We start from the raw sequence: 12,125 nt of genomic DNA on the forward strand, positions 1-12,125 counted from the left end.
TTCAACTTCAGAGAATTGTAAGGGTTATTAGAAAATGGAAATCGTAAAACATTAGAAAATAGAAATCGTAAAACTGCGCCAATACAGATGAACATATTGTTTAGAAAATTCAAAAAAATCTGCAATGATAATAGAGAGCTCAGCAAAATTCAAAGTAACATGCAAAATTAATCCTGCTCTTCTAGACAGTTCAATTCAGCTGCTCAGTCGTGTCTGACTCTTTGCGACCCCATGAATCGCAGCACGCCAGGCCTCCCTGTCCATCACCATCTCCCAGAGTTCACTCAAACCCATGTCCATCGAGTCGGTGATGCCATCCAGCCATCTCATCCTCTGTCGTCCCCTTCTCCTCCTGCCCCCAATCCCTCCCAGCATCAGAGTCTTTTCCAATGAGTCAACTCTTTGCATCAGGTGGCCAAAGTACTGGAGTTTCAGCTTTAGCATCATTCCTTCCAAAGAAATCCCAGGGCTGATCTCCTTCAGAATGGACTGGTTGGATCTCCTTGCAGTCCAAGGGACTCTCAAGAGTCTTCTCCAACATCACAGTTCAAAAGCATCAATTCTTCGGCGCTCAGCCTTCTTCACAGTCCAACTCTCACATCCATACATGACCACTGGAAAAACCATAGCCTTGACTAGACAGACCTTTGTTGGCAAAGTAATGTCTCTGCTTTTCAATATGCTATCTAAGTTGGTCATAACTTTTCTTCCAAGAAGTAAGCGTCTTTTAATTTCATGGCTACAGTCACCATCTGCAGTGATTTTGGAGCCCAAAAAAATAAAGTCTGACACTGTTTCCACTGTTTTGCCATCTATTTGCCATGAAGTGATGGGACCAGATGCCATGATCTTCGTTTTCTGAATGTTGAGCTTTAAGCCCACTTTTTCACTCTCCTCTTAAACTTTCATCAAGAATCTTTTTAGTTCCTCTTCACTTTCTGCCATAAGGGTGGTATCATCTGCATATCTGAGGTTATTGATATTTCTCCCAGCAATCTTGATTCCAGCTTGTGCTTCTTCCAGCCCAGCGTTTCTCACGATATACTCTGCATGTAAGTTAAATAAGCAGGGTGACAATATACAGCCTTGACGTAGTCCTTTTCCTATTTGGAACCAGTCTGTTGTTCCATGTCCAGTTCTAGCTGTTGCTTCCTGACCTGCATATAGGTTTCTCAAGAGGCAGGTCAGGTGGTCTGGACAAGCAGCAATTAATTTGTTTAGTCACTCGGTCCTGCCCAACTCTTCTGTGACCCTATGGGCTGTAGCCTGGCCAGACTCCTCTGGCCATGGGATTCTCCAGGCAAGAATGCTGGATGGGTTGCCATTTCCTTCTCCAGGGGCTCTTCCTGATCCGGGGATCCAACACATGTCTCCTGCAGTGCAGGCAGATTCTTTACCTCTGAGCCACCAGGGAAGCAGTTAACTAATTAGAAAATGTGGTGGTTTTTTCTTCTTTAAAAAGATCCTATCATGTTAGTAATGGAAAGTCTACACTATGTACCAATACATCTTGCAAAAGACAGGGAATAATTTTAGGGTCAATTATATGCATTTTATTGAGAGACATAAAAGTGACCTCAAAACAGTTTCATCACATTAGGAGAGGGCACATTTAATATGATAAAGAAGTAAATTCTCCTAAAATTCAGTTATAAATGCAAACATCAGCTCTTGGTAGCAGGGTGGTTCATCAGGAGGAGGTGACCGCTGGTTGACCCCAAACCTGGATCCAGCTATCGCAGGGGCCCTGGCCCTCGCCGCCCTGGAAGGTTCTCTGTCCCTGCCCTCTGCCCCCAGAGTCCCACCCTTCCCCGGGGAGCCGTTCCCAGGGCGCAGCCTCCACGGGGGCTGTTGTGTCTGCGCAGCCCGTCGGGACTGACATGTGACCAAACCCGGTTGAGGCGTCTACGTGAACTCAGGAGATGCTCTTGAGCGCCCCAGGCCCTGGACCCGCCTGGTGCGTGAGCCCCCGCTTCGCGAACCTTCCGTGTCCCATCCCTGGGAGGCGGGGAGTGGGCTGCCTCCTTCCTGCGCCCGGATTCGGGTTCGGCCCGCTTGGTTCCATGCCGGGACGCGGGAGGTGTGAACAAGCAATGACTGCGTGGCCACGCGGCTCTCGCTCTACTGCGCCTGGCAGAAACTGCGGGGTTTTTTACAAACTAAGGTCGGTGTGACAGCGCCGCGGCCCCGCGGCATCCGCCCCTGCGTCCCTGCCCCGCACCTGCCGGTTCTCGAATGTTCCAGGCGGTTAGCGAGGCTTTAGCCATGAAGTGACCTGTGGGTCTCCGGCTTGAGTTTGGGGCGGGGCGGGGCGCTTTCCAGGGGCACCTCGGGTGCCCTCCAGAGCAAAGGTGCAGACCAGCGCTCAGGGCCGGAGAGAGGAGGCAGGGGAGATCAGAAAGAGGCCCAGAGAGGCAGCCTCCTGCCTGGGCCTGTCCCCTGGTGCTGCTGGGGGGCCAGCATGGAGAGCCCCAAATACGGTTGAGCAGTCGCGTCCAGCTCTTCCAGCCTCTGTGGACTGCTGGGTCCCTCTCTCCGCGGGATTTCCGAGGCAGGAATGCAGGAGTGGGTTACCTATTCCAGCGGCCCTTCCCCACCCAGGGACCCCACTTGCCTCTCTTTCCTCTCCCGCCGTGACCGCGGGTTCTTGACCACCACTCGTGGCACCTGGGAAGCCCAGGGGCGTATATTGCAAAAAACTGTAACCTCAAAAGACGCATGCACCCTGCGTTCATTGCAGCTGTGTTTACAGTGCTCGTCACAGCTGTAATCATCAAGAGCCGGAAAACCGAACCGCCATCAACAAATGGCTGAGGAAGACATGAAACATGCCTGTACCTATACACGTGTGTGTGACGGGTGGGGGGGAGATATTACTCAGCCATAAATGAGAATGCAATATTGCCATTTGCAGTAACATAGATGAACCCGGAGATAATTATACTTGGTGAAGTAAGTCAGAGAAAGACAAATATTACATGATGTCCCTTGCATGTGGAATCTGAAAAATGATTCCCATGAATCCATATACAAAACAGAAACACTCGCAGAGATAGAAAACCTGTGTGTATCAAATGGGAGCGAGAACGGGGGAGGGATAAGTCAGGAGTGTGGGGTAAAGGATGCACACCACTGTATGTAAAATAAATAACAGCAGCAACCTACTGTATAGCTCAGGAACTCGAGTCAATGTCTTGTAATAACCTATAAGGTAAAAGAGTCTTAGAAAATAGAGATAATCGAATCCCATTGTTGTATCCCTGAAACTAGCATGATATTGTGAATCAACTATATTTCAATTTTAACAAGAAATATAGATCTGTAAGTGGGGTGATGAGGGCTGGGTTGACATCGCGCAGCGCAGTTACCCATAAACCCCGGTCTGGCGGATTTCAGAATTGTGACCCCATAGTAGAGCTGCACTGTTATCAAGGCACAGAAGCCGGACCAGGAAGAGTCGGAGCCTCTTACAGATGTCACCTGTCCGAGGCAAGCACCTATGCGTGACAGTTAGAAATGCGGGTCTCAGAACACCTAACCCTGTAACCGCTTCACTGCATCACATTGGAGACTACAGTCCTTAAAGTTACGGAGATGGGTGCGTTACCCTTTCAATGCAGGTTACTGAGAAAGCGTGTGTCTATTATGATACGATTTTAAGTTGTTTTTCCCATCCATTAAAATAAATATTGTCATCCATGCCTGGGATTGGAACCAGGTTAAATATTTGTTGTTTTCTAGTCCATGGACTTGTACTTCCAGCAAAGAACGAGTGGGGAAACAAGAGGAGTGTGGCTAACGACAGGAGGGGATCCAATGAAACTCAAATAAAATGTTTATTTCCATATTCTTTTTTTTTCTTTTAAATGTCGTTTGACTGTGCCAGATGTTAGTTGGGGCATGCAGGACCTAGTTCCCTGAGCAGGGATTGACTCCAGGCCTCCTGCGCTGGGAGTGTGGAATCTTAGCCAGTGGACCACCAGGCAAGTCCTTATTTCCATAATCTTAATGAAAATGGAAACAGCTCCAGTATTCTGAGTGCCCCACCCTCTCTCTGTCCTTCACTTTCCTGAGTGGTTATTGTGTACACATCCCCAAGAAATGTGCTGATTACAGTTAAAATTGTGAAAGATGGGTTTATTTACAATTCTGAGAATGTCCAGTATTTTTGCAGCTTAAAAAAATAACCATTCTGCCCATCTAGTCTAAATTATTTGAATTTACTAGGTTTTATTTGAACATCTGCAAATAATGTCACCTTTGAGTCTCCTGTTTCTAACCTATGAAATGTGTAAAAATATCCTACCCACCGCACAGGTTTGCTTTGAGTGTAAATTAAATAATTCATTGTAAACCCTTAGCATACTTTTTAGCAGCTTCCCAGGGGATGCAGTGGTAAAGAATCCACCTACCAGTGCAGGAGACCTAGGAGATAAGGGTTCAGTCCCTGGGTCAGGAAGATCCCCTGAAGGAGGAAATGGCAACCCACTCCAGTATTCTTGCCTGGAGAATCCCATGGACAGAGGAGCCTGGTGGGCTACACAGTCTGTGGGGTCGAAAAGAGTCAGACAGAACCAAGCGCGCTTGCATAAGACGCATACTTCCTGGCTCATAGGAGCCAAGCAGCCGCAAACACCACTTAGCTGCCTGCCGTGCGGGAAAGTCTTCGCTCACATTTTTCCTGTATAAGTTACTCTCGTTTCTGAGATCATTCTCACGGCCTCCGTTCAACTTCCCTTCTTTTAAATCTGTTCTCTTCTGTGTTGGCTCTCAAAGTTTTAATAATTCAGAGCTAATAGAGACTTACTCAGGCCTGGGTTTTTAAAAATCCCTTTTGGAATCTGATTGCTGTTTTGCCTGTGCCAGAAAGATACAGCAATAGCAAGCGCACGTGACAGCCTTGGGCACGGTCTGCGGCTGCAGCCTCCCTGTGGCACAGCTGGACGGGAGGAAAGACTCGAGAGGAAAGCAGCTTCCCAAGCAGAGGATGTGTCTGGCAGGCGCTTTCCACACAGACCACGGCCTGTTTGCAGAAGCCAGACTGAATGAAGACAGCTCTAAGGGAAGCTCTTGAAGGATTCTTTAAACTCTCCTGGACAGAAAGAAACCAGGGCATCAAAGGTGCCCTTCACTCTTACTTTCCTGACAGTAAGTTGAGTTTGTTTTTACCTTTCATTCCGCATAAGGTAATGAGGTACAAAGGGCAGAATCAATGGCAAGCGTCTTGATTGACATGGTTAAAATTATTATATAGTTGTGATATTTCTAAATTATTCTGTTCTGTGTGGTGGACCTGATGAGGAGTTTCATTTTCTCAACGCAGTCAAATGGTGGTGTAGCATGATAGCAAAGTGCAAGGCAGATCCAGAAACGTGTGCAAAGGGTGTTCTCTTTCTCTGTCGGGTCTGCGCTTGTCTGGTTGGCCATTTGAGACCCTGCAGAGTTTTGTTTCTTGGGACCGTGCACGAACAGGACAAGTTGCTTCTCCTCGTGGTTTTTTCTATGTTCTTTTCATGAAGATGAATGTTTTCCCTTAGAAACTTTCTCAAGTTAGAAGTTAGAGATTGTTTTGGCATTTGGTAGCTTTACCTTTTCCTTTCATCAAGAAAAGGAAACCCAGCAAGTTCTATAAATGCTGCAGTTTGTATGTAGCATCAGCATTTATTCGAGTGCATGCAAGTCACCAGAACCGTGATACCAAATGATCATCTCTGGCATTTTAAACTGAAAACAGAGGAGACCCCTCTGACACGCGTGGCGGTCTACACGCAGCAGCAGCGAGTCGCACTCGCTAGCCCAGGCTCCTGGTTTCCAGCTGTGTGTCCGACAGACTTAAGTCCTAAAGGGGGACCCGTGAGTTTCAAGAGTAGAAATGTGCCCTGGGTCCCTGAGAAGGCCTGTGCAGTGATTCCCCTTGGTTTCCTCTGTGTGTGAGTCGTATCCGACTCTGTGTGACCCCATGGACTGCAGCCCACCAGGCTCCTCTGCCACGGGATTCTCCAGGCAAGGACCCTGGAGTGGGCTGCCCTTTTCTCCTCTAGGGGATTACTCCCCACCTGGGGACTGTCTTCTGCGTTTGCAGGCAGATTCTTTACCACTCGCTCAGTCAGTCGGTTCAGTCGCTCAGTCGTGTCTGACTCTGTGGCCCCAGGGACCGTGCAGCACGCCAGGCCTCCCCGTCCATCTCCAGCTCCCAGAGTTTACTCAGACTCATGTCCATCGAGTCGGTGATGCTGTCCAACCGTCTCATCCTCTGTGTTTACCACTAGATGTCATCACATCAGCCTCCAAAAGCGTGCCTTTCAAAGTGCAGATCTCCAGTGGACAGAAAACCAGAGGAGGTTTTATTCCCGTTATGCATTTTTAAAAAGTACTAAGTCAAAGGCAAATGTGTTTTGGATTCTAAACTTTATTGTTGTTCAGTCACTAAATCATGTCCGACTCTCTGCGACCCCACAGACTATAGCACACCAGGCTTCCCTGTCCTTCACCATCTCCCAGAGTTTACTCAAACTCATGTCCACTGAGTCGGTGATTCCATCCAACCGTCTCATCCTCTGTCGCCCCCTTCTCCTCCTGCCTTCAATCTTTCCCAGCATCAGGGTCTTAACGTTGCTAACGTCTTATTCTCTGATTTAATTTATTTTTACTGGAGTACACTTGATTTGCAATGTTGTGTTAGTTATTTGCTTTAGATTGTTGCAAAGTCAGGATGTGGCAGGAAAATTTGCTTTTGGAACAAAAAGGAAAAGAGCTCCCACACCACAGCCCTTACCTTGTTCATAACCATCGAGCCTTCAGAGAAAGGTCAGCTGGCAGGACATTTTATATTCGTTACCACTTTATAATCTTTAAAAACACTGCATGTGTGTTAACAGTAATGTCAAATGAGGAATTCAGCCAGGGCTCCTGGGACTGTGTGTTCAGGAGCTTTGTTTTAACTGTTTGTTTGGGGGTTTTTTTGTCCTTTCTCTTGACTGGCTATTGCTCTGTAGTATTGATTTTCCCTTCTCTGTTGATGAACAGGACAAAATGATTAAAAAAGAGAGGAGCATGTGTCAACAGACTCGGGCCCTTCTGCACAAGAATTTTCTTAGAAAATGGAGAATGAAAAAAGAGAGCGTGTTGGTATGGTTCACAATATATATCTTTCCATATTTAGTGAATGAAAATCCGTCATTTCACATTATGCCATTTATATTGCCTTTTTATGATCACAAATTCTATGGGCTGGCTGATTTGGAGTTCCCAAGGTAATGTTTTGCAAATGTTGCGCAATAGGATAATATTTATGGCAAAAGACGCAGGCTCATATGTTTGCTCCTAAAAAGCAAAGTAGATAACTTTTTATTGAACATAACTAGCCATTCACCAAGTAAATAATCCACTTGAAACTTGTGGAATTATCCTGATTTACCCCAGGCCAACTTTAGTGTAAGAAAAAAGGTTGGGTGGGGGTGGAGAGCAAGTAGATTTTAAACAGGTGAACCATCACACTCTACTGGGGACGGTTTGACAAGATTCTGTGAATTGTTTTTGTTTCATTACGAAGTCCTGTCTGACTCTCTGCAACCCCGTGGCCTGTAGCCCGCCAGGCTCCTCTGTCCATGGGTTTCTCCAGGCAAGAAGACTGGGATGGGCTCCTATGGCCTCCTGCAGGGGATCTTCCCAACCCGGGGATCTAATGGGTCTCCTGCCTCCCCTGCACTGGCAGGCAAACTCTTTACCACTGAGCCACAGGGAGGCCCTTGTTAATTCATGGGACTGGGGAAATGGCTTCTGAGCAAAAATTTGGGAACTCTGGGGGATTTCTTTTGAAGATTATGCTTTTGCAAACTTGGAGTAGTTTCAGGGAGCCGGGTCCCTGCTTGTCAGCGTCTTCGCCCTCTGTTCAGTCTCTAGTATAAGGTCAAGGCCATCGAGGTGAGGATTTTGCTTATGTTCTCAAGAAACACACCCTGGAGCTGCTGTGGCTACACAGAAGCTATGTTCCGCTGAAAAATAGCAGTTCTTTTTTTGTCTGTTTTTTAATTTTTTATTTTTTATTGAAGTACACGGTCATCCTTAGCTTTTGAAGCATTCAGTTCTAATATTTTAGTTGCTGTATTGATAAAGGGTAACCTTTACAGTGATCGTCCAAGTCAATTTTTAAAAAGCTTACGGAATGTTTAAGACCTCAAGCTTAGGATGAATGGCCCGGTGAACTCACTTCCTGTCCAGCTCACCTACAGCCCAGGTGTGACACCTGTTAGCATCTGCTGGTGTGGCTGCCTCTCTTCACCTCCCTCAGCTCCTCTCTTAGCACGTATGACATGACCACTGAAGGCTTCCACTAGCGTCCACGAAAATCAAGGACAGGCTCCTTCGTAACCGCTAGCGCGCTTCACAGAGTTCACGGCAATTGCGTATAGTCATCTAATTCCATGTCGAAATTCAGTTTCCTAAAATTTCCTCTAAAATATCTCGTCAAACGTTTTTTTTGACTGTGCGGCCTCTGGGATCAAAGTGGGACCTAGCGCCTGGCCCCTGAGGAGACGCACGTGGCCTCAGCCACTGAGCCCCGGAGAGCTCCCTGGAATGTCTCTTAACGTTGGTTTGTTCAAACCAGGGAGCCGGTCACTGTCCTCCGGCTGAACGCCCGTGCTCTGCGTTCGCCTGGAGCCGCTTCAGGCTGTCGTTTACCTCATTCCTTTGCCGTCTACATTCCTTTTCTGATTTTTAACTTTTTTAATTAAAAACCTTTCATTCAAGCATAGTTGATTTACAATAAGGGCTTCCGTGGTGTCTCAATGGTAAAGAATTCGCCTGCAACGCAGGAGACGTGGGTTCAATCCCTGGGTGGGGGAGAGCCCCTAGAGAGGGGAATGGCACCCCACTCCGGTATTCTTGCCTGGAGAATCCCCATGGACAGGGGAGCCTGGCGGGCTACAGTCCATGGGGTTGCAAAGAGTTGGACATGGCTGATTTATAGCCGTCTGCATTTCTTGTAAACAGTATTTACATTAAAAAATAGATTTTTAACTTTACGTTAAACCCTTTGACAAAAGTATCTCTTATGGAATGATGTGTATTTCTATTTTATCCATATGAGGGCAAATAATCAGGAGCATATGAGGGGTGCTATGATTCTAGGTTAAGATTAATGGACATACTTGGTGTTATCTCAAAGCTATATTTGGAGATAAATCCATCCCATATTTGCTGTATACCTCAAAACTTTTTTGGACATTAAAAGGTTTTCTTAAAATTGGTGTATAGTTTCTGTACAATATTACATGTTATTACAGGGGTCCAATGGAGTGATCCACAACTGTAACATTCCACTCGAGATAAACTATTTGCCATATTCCCCGTGTTGTACAATCTATCCTTGTGGCTTCTTTTGTTTTATTTCTAATTTGTTTTCGTTTAAAGGGTAGTTGCCTCACAGCGGCGTGTGCATTTCTGCCACACATTGACATTAATTGGCCGTAGGTTCACACCTGTCCCCTCCCGCCTGAGCCTGCCTCCCCCCTCCCGCCCCTCCCGCCCCCTCGGGTGTCACAGGGCCCCGGGCTGAGCCCCCTGGGTCAGGCAGTCTATCGAGTGAAATGGTGGTCTGCCTAACAGCCAGCTGGTAACTGAGAAAGCGAGGACGTGGGCGAGTGAAGTGAAGCCGAGCTCGGTGGCAGTGCGTCCGTCCTCAGCGTGCTCGCCTGCCCCTCTCTGTCTAAGAGTCCGTGGCGACGGGGCCCCTTTCTCTTCCGTGCGCTGCAGGAGTGGACCATGGTGCTCTTCCCGGGGCTCGCTCTCTGCCTCTTTGCAGAGCTCTTCAGAGCTACTCATTTCCTGGAACAGCCGCCTCGGGTCTTGGGACGTGTGGATGAGTTTAACGACTCCGACCCGGTGCTGGTGGCCTACACCCCGGTCACTAACGTGACCCAGAGCATCATGGATAAGGTGGCTGCAGCTGCCTTCATGAAAGGTGCGTTGTTCAGCAGCCCACGCTTCATTATTATGCAACCTGTTCGCATTTAATTTGAAGTCTGTTTTGCAAGTTGAGTTTATTTACCCAGCCTGTGAGTCAGTGATTTTCAACTGGGGCAGGATCCTCATTTCACATGGGGTGGAGGGCTTGGTGTGAAGCTCCAAGTACGGGTAGGTCTCAGAGGAACATAGATTTTGTTGTTCTTGTTCAGACACTGCCATGTCTGACTCTGCCACCTCATGAACTGTAGCACACCAGGCTCCTCTGTCCTTCACCATCTCCCAGACCTTGCTCAAACTTATGTCCATGGAGTTGGTGATGCCATCCGACCATCTCATCCTCTGTCACCCCCCTTCTCCTCCCACCTTCAATCTTTCCCAGCATCAGGATCTTTTCCAGTGAGTCAGTTCTTCACATCAGGTGGCCAAAGTATTGGAGCTTCAGCTTCATCATCAGTCCTTCCCGTGAATATTCAGAGTTGACTTCCTTTTGGATTGACTGGTTTGATATCCTTGCTATCCAAAGGACTCTCAAGAGTCTTCTCCAACACCACAGTTCAAAAGCATCAATTCTTTGGTGCTCAGCCTTCTTTATGGTCCAGCTCTCACATCTGTACATGACTACTGGAAAAACCATAGCTTTGACTATATGGACCTTTGTTGGCAAAGTAACATCTCTTTTAATATGGTGAACTCATTCATTATAAATGTTGTATGAGCTCAATTCTTAAGATAGTGTCCTTGACTCCAAAGAGCCTGGGTGGGTTCTAACTTTACCTCTGATTTTGTACCCTGATTTTTTGTGTGCTGTTTATTACTTTTGGCATACTATTTTCATATGATAGAAATCTACTTATAATCTTGGCAGAGAAAAACCCCACCAAATTCTGAAGCATTTTTACTGGTTATTTAAAATATTTTTAATTTTAAAATTATTTTAATTGCCAAAGTAACAGCCAGCCTAAGACAAGTTAAGCAGAACAAACTTGTCTGAAGCAAACAATGAAAGCTTTTGCGTTCATTCAAGCCACCATTTCCTCCTCTAAAAATTTGTGTGTATCTTTCTAGGATAATATGTAAACACACACACACACGGTCACATATGTAGGCATGTGTGCACATAGGTGCACAAATTAAGTTTTTCGTTACTTCAGTGGGGATTATGATTATGCTAAATTATTGGGAACTACTTTGCTTATAGAGGAACCAGGGTTCCAAGTTGCTCAGCTAAGATTTTAATAAGCGGCAGCGGAGATGTGTCCAGGCAGCCTTAACTCTAGGCTCTTTGCCCTCAGCTAGCATTCTCAGATTTAAAGATGCTACGGTGAAAGAAACAGACGCTTTTTCCCCTCAGTGAGCTCAACAGTTTGATTTACCCTAACCGAGGCCCTGCTCTGGATAACTGAGGACCAGGTGCTGTTTTGGTTTTGCTCCAGATTCAAGTCCTAGAGGGTAGTCTGAGCAACAGCGCTGTGGAGGCACGCAGCCTCTGTGCCATAACGTTAGGGAAGTGAATCCTCAGAAGAAGAAATGGGCCCAGAAGTTGATGCTCCCAGACATCCCTAAACCCCGCAGCAAGCCAAGACAGCTCTTGCTTGGAAAAACCATAGACGAAGGAGCCTGGTGGTTACGGTCTGTGGGGTCTCAAAGAGTCAGATACAGCTGAGCAGACACACACAACTGCTTTTTTAAAACCAATGTAGTTGACCCTTGAACCTCTGCGGGGCTAGAGGAACCTCCTCTTGAGGAAGCTAAAGACCCGAGTAATTCCTTGTTGGCCCCTGTATCTGTGTTTCCTCAGCATCTGAGCTCCCTCCATTCAGGGTTCTGCAACCTCACACTCCACCAGTGCCTGGGCAGTGCAGTAATGCAGCATTTACTTCTGGGAAAAATGCATGTTTGAGGGGTCCCGTGCAGCCCAAACCTCTGGCATTCAGAGTCAGTGGCATATCGTTCCCATCTTCTCAGGTATTTACATTGAGCCTTAAACAACAGGAAAGACTTTCAGCCCTTAACTTAGAGGCAGCTGCTTGGTGATGCCTTAATATACGGCACCAGCGGGTTACCCCGGTGGCTCAGACAGAGATGCGGGAGACCTGGGTTGGGAAGATGCCCTGGAGGAGGGCGTGGCCACCCTCTCCAGTATCCTCGCCTGGAGA

The 12,125-nt window shown here is 47.1% G+C and overlaps 1 protein-coding gene across 13 annotated transcripts in view; it reads left to right on the forward strand.

Moving 5' to 3' along the window:
* Positions 1–4,937: 4,937 nt before the first annotated feature.
* The window catches only part of ABCA10 (ATP binding cassette subfamily A member 10), a 51,055-nt gene continuing 43,867 nt past the window's right edge, over positions 4,938–12,125 (forward strand). For all 13 annotated transcript variants that reach the window (XM_060395060.1, XM_042256476.2, XM_060395061.1 and 10 more), the window contains exons 1-3: positions 4,938–5,148; positions 7,027–7,128; positions 9,757–9,964. In XM_060395060.1, the coding sequence (XP_060251043.1) occupies positions 7,033–7,128; positions 9,757–9,964 (304 nt within the window). In that variant the 5' untranslated portion in view covers positions 4,938–5,148; positions 7,027–7,032. The remainder of the gene's footprint in view (positions 5,149–7,026; positions 7,129–9,756; positions 9,965–12,125) is intronic.

This window comes from Ovis aries, chromosome 11 (assembly GCF_016772045.2).
Source record: "Ovis aries strain OAR_USU_Benz2616 breed Rambouillet chromosome 11, ARS-UI_Ramb_v3.0, whole genome shotgun sequence".
NCBI classification, from domain to species: domain Eukaryota; kingdom Metazoa; phylum Chordata; class Mammalia; order Artiodactyla; family Bovidae; genus Ovis; species Ovis aries.